Below are 17058 nucleotides of genomic sequence, written 5' to 3'. Positions count from 1 at the left end.
ACTTGTCAGTAAAAAGGTGACACCGCTAACCTTGAGAATCAGTGTAAAACACCTTTAAAATATTATTTTTATTATTCGATTTTTTAAAAACAAAAACCACAAACAAAGCTACAGAGATGGTTCGTTTTTTTAAATTTTCCCTAAACATTTCAATAATATCGCTGATTATTTTTTTAAACAGTAATGATGGCAATCACGACAGCAATTGTGACATGGTGAATTTTTCTATGTAAAGCATGTTTTTATAAATATTCTATTTTGGGTAATTAATCATAAACCACACATAAAAATACATTTTGAGTAAGGTTATCATTTCGTCTTTCTTCAACAGTACAGTATTGTTATTGTGAAGTTCAAATCTGACATCTGGACATTGCTAACCTCCATCATCATTTGAATTTTCCTCTGTAAAGCAGTTATATACACTTTAATGATTGTAAGTCATTATGTAATTTCTGTGCAAAAGTCTCGAGCCGCCCCTCATGGGTGCAAACATATTTACAACTGGAAATACAGTATATAAGGCAAAAACAGTACAATTCTGTACAATTCTAAGGAGCCTGAAAGTCAATATTTGGGATGACCACCTTTACACTTCACCATAGATTGAACTGTGAGGCTGCTTTCATGTTATTTCTTTAAGCACTCTTCACGAGTGTCTCTCTGAGCTCCTTGAAGGACATTTAAAGTTCCTGTTTGAAAGTCGGCTGCCTTTTTGTTCGTCCTCTGTCAGAATGATCTCACACTGCTTCAATAATATTGAGATCCGAGCTCTGGAGAGGCCACTCCATGACTGATAGTGTGGGAGGTTTGCTTGTGTTTGTCAAACTGTGTTATTGTTGATATTTTTCATAAATTCAACAAAAGAAATGGGAACAAATTACGTGTCTTTGCGACATGCTCCTAGTACCAAAGTGCCTAAAGATGCCATTTAAAATGTTTCTTTGCCAAGTTGTCTGGTACTGGTTGAGTTAGGTGCTTTTTTATTCTTGAATGACTCAGAGTTCGGTGTCAAGTAGCTTAACAAACCAAAGAAATGATCAGGTTCAAGTGAAAAAGCCGCCAGTGTCCAAAGAAAAGCTGTGAAAAACCTTCAGAACGTTTGCTCAAGAGCACTTTAAAAAAGAAAGTCTGATAATAAAGAAACAAAGTGTGGCTCGAATTGTTTGCACGGCACAGTAAACCAATTAACGCCGAACCTACGTCACTCACACTGGATTAAGCATTTTAAAAAGAAAGCCTCACCCAAACATCTTATGACTGAAATCTCATTTATTTGAGTTATATACAGGAGAAATCGACTGAATTTCACAATTAACAGAAAAAATAAAAAATAAAATCGCATCTCATCTCTCTGACCTCTGTAACAGAGGCGTGCTAGTTCACGATAACAGCTTCCTCTCACACGCTGCCGTCTCGCTGCTTTAATATGCTTAAAATGTACGTCTCTCTGGTAGATATGTTATACTGCATTTGCGGGTAGCTGTGCTGTCGCTGTGAGTCGCTGCTGACATTACAACTATCATGTCGTCTGGGTTTGGTGCGGTTCTAAGCGGTGAGTAAGGGGGGGGGAGTGGTCATCCTGTTTAATCCACACACATACACACCATTTATATGCAAATACACAATGGCATTAACATGAGCAACCACACACACACCCACACACACGTAAGCATTCACTCGTCTGTGTTTCTGTGCCTCAAGCCTGATCCCATGATTCAGCTCGCTAACATGATCCTCGCCCAGGTGAGGGCTTGTTTAGCTGACAGGTGACTCTTCAGCCCTGTGATGAACAAACAAACGCAAAATAAGACCAATAACAAAAAACGATTCGTCGATTTAAGTGTCGTCCGTCTCTGCCTCCTCGCCTCGCCTCACTCCTGTCCAAATCCCTCCGTCTCCTCGATGGCGAACAGGAGCTTCTCTCTGAGCTGTTCCAGGCTTCGGTAGGGAGGCAGATCCAGACGATTGAAGCTGAGGAGGAGACAGAGTTACACCTCAGCGTGGATTCACAGATGGAACATCAGGGTGACATTTATCTATTTTTTAAACGCTCCCAGGCCGCTCACAGCTCAAACAGAGGAAGTGAAATCCTGATTTTTATTTTCCCCCCTGTAGGGACAGTTTTAATCCGACCTGCCCTGCTCAGTGGCTTTAATTCATTTTAGATCATGTGGATTTTGAGCTGAAATTAGTCCACATCCTTAAATTTCAACTGTCTTTTTCTTTCTCCTTTAAAACCAGAATTCCCTTCGAAATGTAGCAGAAGCGTTACCACTAAGATACAAGCATCTTCTCCTGATACTAATCCAGGAGGTGAAGGTGACAGAGGGGCGGTCCCGAGATGGTAAAACATGCATAAAAAATGTGACTCTTGTCAGTGAGGTTCTGAATGCTGTGTGACTTTAAAAAAGTGAATTAATCAGGAATAGCTGCTCGTTTCAGACAGACGATGACCTCTCTGCACAGAGACCATCTACAACATGAAGAAGGATTCGAAATTATGCAAAGCTGCTCTAGTAAGTCCCAGAATAAAAACCTGGAGCTGGAAGTCGAGTGAAATGAGTCCACTTTAAGACGTTTAGTTAAATCTGCTGATCTGTCTATCAGATGTCTTTTTGTACATTCATTTTAGCCTCAGCGCGGCAGCTCTCTGCACTGTGAAAAGACTCTGTAATCTAAGGAAAGTGATTTAACCCTTTAAGACCTACCATAGAACCAAGTCCGCCAGAGCTTATATTATATTTTTACATGCTGTGGAGCCATTTTTGGGAGCATTTCAAGCTGATATACATCAATACAACCATTATAACCCAGATTTTAATAATATGTCTGCATTAAGTGCATAGTAATTACATAACTTGCAAAAAAGTGCAATAAACTACAAAAAAATTGAAAATCGTTTTTGTTTTTTTAACATATATTTCTAGTTAGAGAAATTTAAGAGGCTTATCCCTCAAAACTGTAAATACAAAAAAGTTGCACAAAATAGTTTCTAACAGGAAATTTATTTTGAGTGTCTTCATAGTTTTATTTTTGAAATACACCAATTTTTATACACTGCAGGAAAAACGAAAATAAATATTATAATGCAAATTTGCAAAAAAGCAGCATATGCATCAAAATAAACTATTTCCAGCAGTGCAATATGAGTCCTAAGCATCCCAGAAACGACACAGAAAGTCATAAAGTCAAACATAACTTTTAAAAACACCAGTATAGGCTCATGAGGCCCTGATGGTAAAACAATTACATTTCCGCAAAAATGACGTCACTTTCGGTTTCGGGCAGGTCATGGCGGGCATGCGAAAGTTCACGCTGACGTCTATTCTAACGTAGGAAGTGTTACGAACAGCTGATCGGATCGGCAAAGCGTGTTTCTGGAATATTATGTTTTTGTTGCTGCAAGTGCTTTTTATACAGTTTTTGCAAAGCTATATGTGGAAGGAAACTGTGACCGAGGACAAGCTGATGGCATAAGATGTAAGTACAACTCCTCTGGTTTCATATGCAAAAAAAATTATTGCGCTAGCTCACGTGGTTGCAGAGCTACCGGGATTTAAAAGTAGTTACGCAAAAAAGAGCGTGCCCGCTCCGACCGGTTTTAAAGGGTTAAGTAGAGAGAAAGTGCAGGCAGGGTGGAGATGGGTGTCGGGTGATTTATGACAGAAGGATAGGTTCATAAGATCGTTGCGAGAGCTGCTATGATGACAAAAGAACAGGAGGCCGAGCTGAATATGTTCAGAATTTCATTGGGAGTGAGCTAAGTGGACGGGATTAGAAACGAGTACATCAGAGGAAAAGCTCAGGCTGAGACAAAGTTAGAGAGACGAGTGCAGAGGATGGATAGTGGATATACTGAAGACAGGATGTGGAAGAGGAAGCTGCCAGGTGGGAGGGAAAGAGGACATGCAGGGGCTGATGTGACAGATGTTGGGATAGGGTGATGGAGGCAGGTGATCCGCTGTGAGGTTTGTAAAGCTGTCCTTCTCGTTTGTAACCTTGCTAGTCTTAGGCTATTTTTAAGTTTTTCAGAGGAGCGCTTCAATAAACACCTTGCTTTTTACCCTATAACAGCTTGAACAGGCTCCGCCCCCTTGACCCTAAATAAGATCAGCAGGAGACGATGAATAAATGGATGATTCGGAGAAGCAGAACATGAAGCAGCATCTTACCATGTGTGGCTTCTTGGAAGCCAAGTCTCCTTCCCCACTTTGTCTATGCAGAACTTCTGGGGACCATTACTTCCTGCAGGACACACACACAAACAAAAGTCAAACCCTGAACAGGAAGCTGAATGCTGCCGACTCGCATAGCAGAAACTCAAACCGAAGATGATTAAGAAAGTGAGTAATTTTCATATCTTATGAAAATGCTCTGGGATTTCCAGCTCCCAGAGCAGCATGGAAAAGCTTTTGTTTTCAGCACTTGTCTGCTCAATCCCTCCATGCAACAAAGATACCAGCTTTACTAACATCTTTGAGGCAGAGATCTATTTACAACAGTATTAAAACCAGGAGAATCCTCATAACCAGGACGCTCCTATCCCTGTAAACGCAGTCGGTACCTATGAGCTCGGAGAAGCCTCCGACGGGCAGCCGACAGGTTCCTGTTACAAACTGAAGCAGACGGATTCTCTTCTCATTGTCCATCTCTTTCACCACCTGCAGAAAAAACGCTCAGGTCAGCGCTTTCCTAGGAGCATCAGCGTGGCAGGTGTGTGTGTTTCCCGGCCCATACCTGCCAGAACCAGTGGATCTGCTTGCTGTTCTTGGTGTAATGTCTGTAGATGGTGTTCTTCTGCCAGTCAGCCAAATCGATCTCCTGCATCCCACAAAGCATCAGCTGCAAAAAGGACAAAGACTGAGTTACTTTAAAATTTAGAGTTTAAACTACTCATATGTGACTTCACTCTGTGCTCAGAGACATTTTTGCATGTGGTGGTACAGAACCCCGACGTCCTTTATAAGACTTTACTGATTACAGCCCAAATTCTCAAATTTCCTCCTGATAAACGGGGCTCCTGCAGCTCAAGTCGGATGAGATTTCAGACTTTTCCAAAAAAAAAAAAAAGAAAGTCCAAGCTTACCCCCCACCAGCTTGTTTTGGGGTTTTTTCTCTTGGCTCATGAACTCTTTTTCTTTATACAGCTCACTAGTAGGGATGCAACGATACCAATTTTTACAAACAGATACGATACCGATACTTGGATCTGAGTACTTGCCGATACAGAGTACAAAAACCGATACTTCTACCACACACACAAATGCAATGAATTGGAAGACAGGTTTTATTTTATTCTCTGCCGATAAAAAATAAAATCTTAATAAAAATGACCACAAAAAAATTTCAAGTGAAAAATAAGCACTTCTGTTAAATTATTGCAGAGTCTCCACATTGTAATTTAACAAAATATCACTGAACTATTGGCACTGTCTCGAGCTTTCAGAATAATAAATAAACACTTCTGTTTGGAATAAAATAAATACAAATTAGGTTTGAGAATAAAGTAAACTTTTAAATTGTTGCAGAGTGTCCATATTATAAACAAACAAAATAACAAAAGTATTTGGCATTGACGAACAAACTCCTCATCTGCCCGTGGATCATCAGTCCACTTAAACCAAGGACTGACATCTTTACCTCTTCAGAAAGTTTTGGCACCATTATCTTCCTGATGTATGGGCGGTTGGGAATTTCATATCGCGGCTCGAGTATGCTGAGAAGACGGTGCAATCCTATGTTTTCCACGGCCGGCATTGGCTGGTCACCCAGAGCGATAAAATGAGTCAGAGCCTCTGTTATTTTAACTGCCCGTGGATTTTCTCTTGACATTTTTCATCGCTTTTCCAAAACCTGAGTTAAAGTTGGCTGTTCCGGTCCACACTGCTGACATTTTGTTTAGCCTAGCTACAGCAGCCTCCAGTTTCTCTTTTTTTATCTGGAGCTGCCAATCTCACTCGCCTAACCCTGTGCCTGTTTAGCGTGGGATGTCCCCCTAGTGGCCAATCTAAAAAACTACAACAGAAATGACAAGCCACCCTCTGATTAATGAAATAAGTTAGTATCGGTTCATGGTATCGGTTAACTTTTACGAGTATGAGCCCCGATACCCGATACCAGTATCGGTATCGGTGCATCCCTACTCACTAGAGCTATGATTGGGGAAAACCCAGGAAACTATTCTGATGGTCGTCACACCACGTCTTTACTGATCTCTACTGAGGTGTCAAAAAGCTCAATAAGGGTGCAGGGAGGTCCATCCCTCAAAGAAAAGCTAACGGGGTAAAAGGTTGAGACATTTACACTCAAATAACTTTATTTGAGTACATGGTGTGAGATTAAACTGCCTCAGGCTTTCACTGAATTCACAAAAACATGAGTGTCACTGGGATCCTGATCCGTGTGACTTTAAATCCTCAGAGGAACCCTGGGGCGCAAATGAGTGGTACTATGGTGCGATCAGGCAAAACACGAAGCATCGTTTTCACGTGGTGTGATTTTTGCTGGGAGACGCACACAAGTAAAACGAGCTGCTAACAGCTGGATTCATGACATTTTAAGCCTAAATACCAATAAATACAAGTCTTCCTCACCTCCAGCTCCTTCTCGTCAAAGTAGCGAAGCCACTCCAGAGGCACCACCTCGTTGAAGCCGTCCAGGAAGGCTTTGGTTTGCTCCTCCACCCCGCGGGTGAACCTCCAGTCTGTCAGCAGGCTGCGTGAACAAAGAAAGGCTGCTTTTTATGGTTTGCTCTCCACCGCAGACCTTGTTTCTCCTACGCTCATCCATCTTCATCAGCCCAACTGTCCCCATTTCTGCTTACTGACCTGATGTACTCCTCCTTGTTCTCCTCGGTGACCAGCTCGTTCTCCCCGTCGTCCTTCAGCTGGTGAGTGGAAACCTTCCCGAGGATCTCCATGTCCTGTGCAAAATAGAGCTCCACACCGCACTCCTCCAGGTTGTTCTCTCTGAAAACACAGACGCACACATAATGAAACTAAAAACATTGGCATCTCGTCCTCTCTGTGCCGCCTGCAAGACTGACCTAAACCCAGCAGCCTTCTTGGAACAAACTGAGACACCAACTCCTTTATGTGACAGTTTATATATAAAATATCAGAAATATTAAAAAATGTTTATGTATTTACTAATACTGTTAATTTAGAGAAGGGGTGTCAAACATAAGGCCCGGAGGCCAAAATTGGCCTGGCAAAAACTGCAATTTGGCCCAAATTTTTTACCTGTATTTTCCTGCTGATAGTCATTATCACTCAAAGTAGCAACAGATAAACATGCTTCTGTTCACCATGTTTAGAAATGTATAGAATAGAATAGAATAGAATTCAACTTTATTGTCATTGCACATGCACAGGTACAGGGCAACGAAATGCAGTTTGCATCCATCCAGAAGTGCTTTAGTGATATAGATATATTACAATATATATAAGCAATAATGTAGATATGTAAGTATATTACAGAAATGGGTCTATTATGGTATGTTATAATGTACACGGTATGAAGTATTCGAAGTATGTACAGGCTGTAGTGAGTACAAGCTATGTACATGCTATGAACAGGATATAAATATGAAATAAAAAAACGATACAGAAATCTGAGATATACAGTTAGGGTAGGGGTTAGGGTTCTCTTAATAAAATGAAATAAAAGTGGCTGTGAATCAACAAAAACTTCATGTTTTACAGACACGCGACAGGCTGGGCAGCTGCCAGAACCTTTTCTGTAATTTTACACATTTATCGTGTAGAGAAACTGAGGCGTATTGTTGAAATTGCACTTCCTAATCTTATATTAAGACATCTCAGGGACACTGACAGAGTTTCACTTGTTCAGTCAACTTCAGATCAAAGTGGGCTGTATGTGGCCCTCGACGTAAAATGACCTCGACATCCCTAATTTAGAGTAAAACCTCACATTAGGCGGTGGTCTGATAAATTTTATAGTCTGTCCAGCTGAGGGCGCTCCTACTCCACTGTTTTTGATCAGCACTGTCAGCAGCACATGCAACAGAGCAGCATCTCAGAGTCTTATCAGCTAAGCTTTCAGCTGCTTTGTCAACTAAAAGTCATTTAACAATTACTTGATATATCAATATGGTTTGTGAGGCAGACTTTCAGACTTCCTGCATCCAGGTTTCTGTTGTTTGGATATAACTAGCTTAGTATGACCTATTCACCTGGACTCCTATTGTTCATTTCTTTTAGTAGTTAAAACACTACCTCACATGCCAACCTCTACCCTTGTGAGCATAATGTGGCCAGAACGCACAGATTCAGAGGAATCATAACTGCATTACTTACTTGACCCACATGATGGAGTTATAAAACTCCGGGTCTATGGACTCCAGGTCTTTGAGAGTGGGTTTCTTGTCCAGCATTCGCTTGTAGAAAGGCAGCGTGAAGCCGGTGTCGATGAACTTTCCATGATACAAAGCCTGCAGGGAGGATTTATTACATTAGAAACCACAATAAGAGACGCCACCTGGTGTTCACCGCTCACATTTCATAAAATGTAATTGGGTTAGGCTGATGATACATCAAGTTTGAGTTCCTGGATGTAATAAAGCAGAGACGGAGGGAGGTTATTTTTGGCCTGCTGTAATTCTGCGATATTAGTGTTTTTTTATGGACTCTGGGTGCACATGTTTCAAATTAACGGCCGACAAATTGCACATATTTTCATCTCGGACGCGCGCCGTGCTGATGATTCACACGGGGGCCGTTTTGAGCTCATTCAAGTGTTAGAAACGCTTTAACAGCCAATCGCGCTTGCAGAAAAAATGAATGGGGCTTTTATTTCTGCAGCCACAAGAACAACGCAAATCATTAAGACTCAGACGTGGACGTAAACATGTGCAGCGACCACAAACGGCTCCAAACCACATCTTAATCTTTCCTTTGTGTGTGTTTTCAGAGAGAGCACACTCAGTCAGACGGAGCTGTTTAATGTTAAAAACCCTGTGAGAGTTCAGAGCTACGATGAGCCAAGAACAACACAGACGCTCACTGACTCAGTCACAGACTATCCTGTCCTGCTGACCCACCGCATCTGTGGAGGCAGAGCAGAGGGTGACCGACGTGAGAGCAAAGCAGGTAAGGAAAAGACACGAGAAATAAAGTCAGAGAGGCTTTGGGAGCTGCAAGTGGGTAGAGACAACGATCTTTGTGAGGAAAGTCAGCAATGTGCAGTTAAGCTAAATATAGGCAGCTGCCGGGTGTGGGCTGGGTGCGGCAGTGAAGTCATGGTGTGGGTGAGGGGTGGGGTAGCAGATGGAGGGGAAGGTGGAGGCTGTCGGCTTTGGGACCTACAAATTTTTTTGAGTTGACCCCAGAATGCCGTGCATGAATGCTTCAAACTACTTCAAAACGAAACCTGCTCTGAGCGAGAGCTTTCCCGACTTCCTCGGTCGCGGCTGACGGCCTGTGGAGTGACTTTTATGTGACGCACTTTCAGGAAAAATCCAAAATATGTGATATCTGTTTAAACAGTGACAAAACTAGCTAACCAAAGATTAGAAACGCAGTCCTCTAATCACAAAGGTTAGTTAAACACACAAAGCCTACATACGTGCGGTGAAATCCATTTTCTAATTATTTTTGCTGCTAAAGTAACAATATTACTATGATCGCAACACGATAGAGGAATGTCTCGACTACATCACATCTGCATTTTGGCTTTCCCAACGTGAGCGTCGCTTCAGTTTACTAAACTGAGAAAGAAACACATCTGGATACAATGTTGCCGTTTGTGGCGATCAAGAGAAAAATTGGCTCAGATGTAACAAAAGAACTGTTTTTTGGTGCGATTTCAATACAGCTCACCATAGCGATGAAGCGACCGATGAAGCGAAAGTACGTGAGGTGGTCGGGGTTTATGGAGGATGCCGGGTTGATCTGCAGACAGTAGTTGTTCTTGCCAGCATACTCAAACAGGCAGTACATGGGATTCAGGACTTCGTGGGACAGCAGGAAGAACCACTCCCTGTGGAAGAAGAGAAGAGGACGTGAATGCACGAGAGGAAGACACGAGGCTGTCATCCTGCAGGGACCTAACAGTAACATACAACACTGAAATTGAACACCTCAAAACTATAATTTTATTTAAAAAAAAAACCCAAAACACATTCTATACTAGCTGTACAGTCAACAGAAGAGCACATGATCACAGGGAGTTTATAAGAAAAGCAGGAAAATGAAAAAGCATTTCTCCCACACGAGAACGAGGTGCTTTTTTCCATTGGCAGCATATAATTACGACATTTATCATCCTAAACTTCCAGCGTCTTCATTTTTCACTCATTTGCTGCTTTTAATCTTCTTGTCAGAAAGACAGGAACCAATTACAAGGTGTTGCCAAGCTCAAGTCTAAAATTACTGCCAAACATAAAGTCCACTGGCTTAATATTGATGTCCTGTAGACACGATGATTTCTTTAAGCTCATCGATGCCTCGTGTAAATCAAATAGAAGACCAAATAAGGTTTAATTCTGTTTATTCTGCTGATCGTTAACATGATGTTCATTTCTGATAATGGATCTCGCTCGCACTTATTAATCTAAATCAATTCTTTTAGCTGAAATTTTTTTTTTTCTTATGACTCTGAGGTGGTTTAGATGGGAATAGAAAGTACATTTATAGTTATAAACACATCCTACAAGCCAAATCGGACACATGAATTACATGGAGACAAAACATAGAACATTTAGGATAAATACAGCCAGGTAGAACTAAATAAAAAGACACAAACAGACTGTGGAAGGATGCACGTTAGAGAGAATGAGGGCCCCTCCACCAGCTGCAGCACCAGAACCAAGCACTCCCAAGGCCCCTGCCCTCTCCCCTTTGGGAATATTAGGGAGGAGGGTGTATGGACTGACGGACGCAGACACCTCCCAACATCCCGTCCGTGGTTCTACCCTGTGGTAGAACAGCATGATGTCACCTACCATAGGGTAAAACCACTGACGTGACACCGGAGACAGAGACACAATGCAAAACCAAAGAGAACAAAATGAGGAAAAATAACAACATGTACAGAGAGGAAGACCTGAGTGACAGCAGACGCAGCGGGCAGCATGGACACGTGTGATGGACGGATGGAGAGATGGAGGAGGACAGCAATGTTGTGAGAGGGTGAGAGAGAGAGCAACATGTAACCCAACGCTATCACACACGTCTGCACTTCTAAAGGGCAGAAAAGGCAGTTTTATATCAAAATGATGTTGCTGTAACAATTTCAGACAAAAACAACAGATTAAAATCTGCGACCATTGTGTTACTGCATCTACAGGCTGGAAAGACACATCGGTATCACTGTGTCTAGGTTTAGGCATCATAACGGTGCAAACGCTACCACCATCAGGTCGGGATGGAAACTGTAACGATGCTCAAAAACAAATTTTTTTCTCACTTTACTTACAAAAAGATTGCAGAGGACAATTTTTAAAATAAAACAATGAAGCTGCGGGAAGAACAATGCAGAAAACAAAGATTTTCAGAGAATCGCAAGTTTTGAAAACACTGGTTTTTCCGTTGGTTTTTTACCCAACAGGAAGCTGGTGCAAAGATTGAGAAGCAGCAGGAACAGATGAAATACGCCATCGCCAACGTTAAAAACCCCTGGATTACACAACAAGCTTAACAAACCCATATAAAATGACAGAATTTGAAGATGTAAAGAGAAGCTGCGGGAAAGAATTTTAGGCTGCTCTCACCTGGCGATGCCACCGTAGTCCAGCCCCTCCTCCCCTCTCATAATGATGTAGAGCCGGCGGCGAAGATCGTATGGCTTCACGTTCATGATCTGATGACAAAGCGCGTTATTTAGACGTTGACGGTGTCCAAGAAGTGGCCTCACTTTCAGCCATTCCTAGACTCGCTTCTAAAGTAACTAAATGATTCTCCTGATACAAGAAACTCTTTCAAATTAAAAGCCCTCAAAAAAGTATTATTTATTATTCCTTATCACAGTGTTTTCCTATATAACATAAAGCACCAATGCAAAGCAGAGATAAGATAAGATGTAGTTGTAAATGTTACCATTATGTAAACTAGAAGAACAAAGCAAAATAACAAGTGTGTTTCATCCGTCTCTGACCTGCTGAAACGAGTCTTCAAACAGCGTCTGTCTGGACACGGAGATCTTCACGTGGCTGGGTAAGGCATTAGACTGCACATTACAAGAAGAAAAACAGAACACCACCATCAAGGCGAGAAGAAAACCTCGGGACATTTCTGTAATCCCAATCCTAATCCCTTTCTACAATTCACACGTGTCAGCATTTAAAACAGGTACAGAGTTTACAGAGCACGTCACTGCTTGATCTGAACCATCTCATTACTGATGTTTCTCTTTTTAGTCTCAGGCTGCTGGGTGTGAAGCATACGGAGGATAAAAAGCGGCAAAAAGTGAAGAACAAAATGGTAAATACATTTAAAATAAAGCTATGGCATCTTCATCAAATCTTCTTGAGTATGAATCAGAACACTGAGATTAAATGAAGACTGACAGGACAGATGGGAAGAGCTTGATGCTGGAGGATACCAACTAACTCCAGTTCATCCAGAGGGCTTAAATAGAAGCTAGTAATACGATTTTTCCAGACACCATAAGTATAAACAAACTGCTAACGATGCCTACATATGCAACCTGAGATTTTCTCTTTTTTTGAGACGGAAGCTCTCTGTGGATCCATGGATGCCTCCCCCTCTAAGACCTCCCCGTAACCACAATGACATCATGTGGCTTAGCTTAGCCTGAGTTCAGTCACAGCGGAAATGTCACTTGACAGATATAAAGCGCTTGCCAATCAGTTTGGTTTGGTTCACATGCCGCTAACATGTGAATGCTCCTAAAGTCGTGTCTACTACAAAATAAAAGCCTCCTGAAAGTCCAACTTTGCGTTAAGAACGTCGAAGACTCGAAGATTTCATATGAGGCTAAAACCAAAAAAATCTTTTTTGAAATACTCTGTAATTCTGAACGTGCACTCTGTTCTCCTGTTTAAAGGCTTGCAGCTGCGCTTCTATGACGGTAATGACTGAAAGTGGCAGCACTCTAACGACACAAACTGACATTTTTCCCTTATTATCAGGATCTCACAGGTTTTCTTTCTACAGTTTTAGAATGTGCACAAGCGGATGTAGCCTTCAACTCCCAATCAGTCTTATCGGTCTATGCAATAATGCTTGTGATGTGTAAAACGATAGAGTTTCTCTCTAGTTTGGCTCTATACTGCTGTAGCTCGTGAGGAAAGGTAAAGTTTTAATAAAGAAAATGTTTTGTCTTGAGTTTATGTAGAGAGGAAATAACTGCCTGAAAACCAAGTCGTCCAGAAAACTGAAAATATATTTTTTGCCCACACTTTTCCAGTCTTAAAGTGAATTATGCTTTTTTTTTCCTTCTCTGGGTGAACAGATCCAGACTGCAATAATCAAGGTGAGCAAAGTGGGGAGTTTTATTGTGGCTACAGACTCTATTTAACACTTACATGGCACAGGAAACGGAACTGGTGGTATTTCCACCTGAAGCTGCGGTCGTAAGCGCCTGGTGAACCGCCCTGCCGTGACCTGTACGCGCACACACACAGACACACAGAAAACAGAGAAAGTTGGTCGATTTTACAAGTTTCAACAGAACTCTAAAGGTCAGCTGACCAACAGAAACTTGGCGTCCTCTTTTGAGGAATACTTCATTTGCATCAGCTCTACAGCCCTCGAGTGTCTGAGGTGAGCCTGGCCCCGCAGCTGTGTTAGTATAAGCTCCACCAACCCACTGTATGCGCACGCACACACACACACACACACACACACACTGGATATCTGCCTTGTCAGCAGCACAGAGGCTGAGAAGCAGAAGTAGAGTTAGACAGATGATTTGGGGGGGAGTGAAGAAGAAGGAGGCCTCTAATGCGTCGGGTCTGTGCTTGCCGAGCTGCCAGGCACATCTCGGTTTGGGTTAGGAAATGGCGACCGCAGCAGCAGAGCGCCGGCCGCGGACGCACACTCCTGCAGGATCCAGTGTAAGAAAACAGTGAAGGAGGCCTCTGTGAAATAGCAGCCTAAAAATACGTGCAAATATCTGCATGAAAAGCAGCTCGCCGATGCGCACACACACGCGTCTTCAGCACTGACCACACAAGCAAATACACACTTGCATGCAGAAACACAGAAAAGCACAAACACCCACACAGATGCCAGCGCAGTCTGCAGTGGATGTGTTGTCGCACATCTGCACATTCGGGGATTTGAGACTGCTTCAAGGCAAAGCAAACACTCACAGGCTGAGGGGAAGAGCAGTGTGTGTGTGTGTGAGTTTTCTGTGACACTGATTCTCTCTGACTCAAAGAAATACTCAAAACAGGAGAGAAAGGAAAGGTAATGGATCAAAAGGAACAGCAAAGATGATGGGAGTTTAGAAAAAAAGATTATTTTCAGGTTTTCACCAAACGAGCGGCTTGTGTGACTTAATATTTTCAATGCACTTATGTCAGGCCGAGGCAAAAATCACTTAAATGTTTTGGAGAAAGTGTCGAATGATCCTTTAATTAGGAAGTCTTTGCCTCGGCCTGTGACAGCTTTGGGAGGAAAGGGCTGAGAGAATATTTACCCTGACTCAAACCCAGGTCGAGGGTCTTTAAAGGTGGTGGTGCGCGAGTTGTGGTCCACGAAATATCGGACTCCCTCGGCGGTGTACTTCATCTCCCAGCCCGGGGGCAGGGGGTGCTCCTTGATCATCCTGCAACAGGGGAGAGGGCAGTGAGCGCGGTCCCGGCTCGAGGGGCCCCGTCTCGGGGGATGAAACTGACATACCTTCCCCTGCCAACTCGTGCTAAAACCAGAAAGCCTGCGCCGGCGTGCCACGGTGGAGTTTACCTCCTATGAGCGTGGCAATGGTAGGTTTGATTATTCAGGTGGCTTCAAACCACAAGAACGCTTAGAGGACACAGAAGCAGCATGTTTGGCTTGAAGGTGAAAAGCAGTTTTCTTTCCCTGATGCTTTAGACCATAGGTGTCAAACTCTGGCCCGCGGACCAAATTTGGCCCGCAGCCTAATTACATTTGGCCCGCGAAGCCATACCAAATTACTATTAGAGCTGGCCTACTGGTATTATACAGCTAACATATATATTGTTTAGTATTGAGCTTTGCTTGTTCCATATTCAGTTTTCCAGCGAAACCTATTTGAGTCCATAAGAAAAGATTCATTCTTATATCTGGAGGAAGATTTTTTTTTCAATAAATATTAATGTTAGCCCGCGACTTTGTTCCAGTTTTGAATTTTGGCCCACTGCGTATATTTGAGTTTGACACCCCTGCTTTAGACTCTCTATTTAAACCTACTGAGCAACTCTGTGTTGATCCGAGGTCTAAAACTCGAAACTTTTGTCACGGTCAAGGTTGTGTTTAAGTTAAAGTTTAGCACCCCGTGTTTAAAAAATGCAAAGTGTATTTTTATATTTGTTCAATACGATATTTGATTGATCTTTTATTTAGTTGTGAAATGGTTTCAACTTTACACACAGACACACACACACTTTTTAAGGAGTGCAACATTACTGACGGAAAACATGATAATTTAAAATTAAATATGTATAAATGGTGCACTGCATGTGATGTGCACTCCAGCGCATTATCACCACTTTTTTTTCTTACATGCTCTATATTTTTTATCACAATAAATTTCATAGCAGTCGCCCTGATCTACCTGTGAATCTGTTTCCTTTCTATCGTGCTCCCGGATGCTAGGCTAACACAGTGGCATCACCACCTCACAGTAAGAGGTGACGATGCTAATACAGCTTTGTAATAGTCTTAAAAAGTGCTATATAAATAAACTTTACTTACTTACTAAGAAGTGCCTGCTTTTAAATCTGTCTGTTGTCCAAGGAATTTGCAGAAATGCAGAGGAGGAACAGCGTTTTTCACTTTTCAAACCAATTTGGATGAAAATTAAGAAGAAGAACGCAACTTTTCACCTTTTCGTAAACGTCAGAGGGTCTTTTTAACGTGTTTTTGCTGAGCGTGTATTGGCTAGCCTGAAAATTTGAATCAAAGACTCTATAAAAGGGTAAGGGGAAAATAATCAGTTGGCTGCATGCTAAAAAAATGAATCATTTACAAGAAGAAAATCATGCTTTTAGGATTCTAGAAAAGATCTAGAATGGCAACAAAGGTTTATCTAACACACTGAAGAGAGCAACTGCATCTCCAGAAGAAGATGCAAAGAAGGCTCAAACTCTGAAATGTCAGCGGGTCAACTAGCGTGGGTGAGACGAGAGGAAAATCAGGAAAGTGAGCGAGATGAGCGACGGCGCATCAGACCTGTGTCCAACATAATGTGAGGCTTATGTCAGGCTGTGAAATAAATGTTCCTCTCGGGGATAATACTCTACTCGTGTTTATATCATAATGTAGATGAGTCACTGTGTTGTCATACTAAACTGTGCATGACTACCACGTCTTGAGTATGAGCAAACACCCAAAGCGGCACGCCACCTAACAAGCAGGCCAACGCATGCACGCGCACACAGATATTTTCCAGCTCGCTGTCTCACCCTTGGGTCCGAGGATCATCCCACTGCGTCGTCCGCGTGTTGTGGTTGACGAAATACACCCTGCCATTGTCCTGACGCTTCTCTGTGGAGACAAATGGGGCAGAAGGAGCATGCTCAGTGGGCTCGGAGGTTCTTGGAAAACTCCACGCTCGACGGGATCAGAGGGATCACCTGACCGAGAGGAGAAGAAGAAAAAAATCTCGCCGCTATGAGAGAAAAGCAGCGAGTCTTTGTGGCATTTCGCTGTGGCGTGATCCAAATACCTCACCGGGGTAAAGCAAAATATGTGTGTGTGTGTGTGTGTGTGTGTGTCAGAGTGACCACAGACATACAGCAGAGAGTGTACACTGGTGCCCCATCCTCCTCCTCCCGCCGCTGGTCTGACATCTTTTTCTCATTAACAGGAGTGTGTGGAGGGTTCAGAAACAGTAGTGCTCGCATTGCAACTCCTACTCACTCCACCCCCCACTTTACTATAACCA

At 42.5% G+C, this 17058-nt stretch overlaps 1 protein-coding gene across 2 annotated transcripts in view; it reads right to left on the bottom strand.

The window, feature by feature from the left end:
* Nucleotides 1-1254: 1254 nt before the first annotated feature.
* The window catches only part of wwp2 (WW domain containing E3 ubiquitin protein ligase 2), an 84647-nt gene continuing 68843 nt past the window's right edge, over nt 1255-17058 (bottom strand). Inside the window, exons 12-24 of one of the 2 annotated variants that reach the window (XM_085168682.1) lie at nt 16577-16658; nt 14629-14757; nt 13511-13589; nt 12118-12189; nt 11735-11823; nt 9843-10002; nt 8322-8455; nt 6831-6971; nt 6597-6717; nt 4741-4845; nt 4568-4664; nt 4176-4248; nt 1255-1974 (exon numbers count right to left, since the gene is read on the bottom strand). In XM_085168682.1, coding sequence (XP_085024808.1) covers nt 1875-1974; nt 4176-4248; nt 4568-4664; nt 4741-4845; nt 6597-6717; nt 6831-6971; nt 8322-8455; nt 9843-10002; nt 11735-11823; nt 12118-12189; nt 13511-13589; nt 14629-14757; nt 16577-16658 — 1382 coding nt within the window. In that variant the 3' untranslated portion in view covers nt 1255-1874. The remainder of the gene's footprint in view (nt 1975-4175; nt 4249-4567; nt 4665-4740; nt 4846-6596; nt 6718-6830; nt 6972-8321; nt 8456-9842; nt 10003-11734; nt 11824-12117; nt 12190-13510; nt 13590-14628; nt 14758-16576; nt 16659-17058) is intronic. The other variant, XM_085168683.1, reaches the window with a different exon arrangement.

Source organism: Neolamprologus multifasciatus, chromosome 7, assembly GCF_963576455.1.
Source record: "Neolamprologus multifasciatus chromosome 7, fNeoMul1.2, whole genome shotgun sequence".
Lineage (NCBI taxonomy): Eukaryota > Metazoa > Chordata > Actinopteri > Cichliformes > Cichlidae > Neolamprologus > Neolamprologus multifasciatus.
This window is presented reverse-complemented; position numbering and strand designations above follow the sequence as displayed.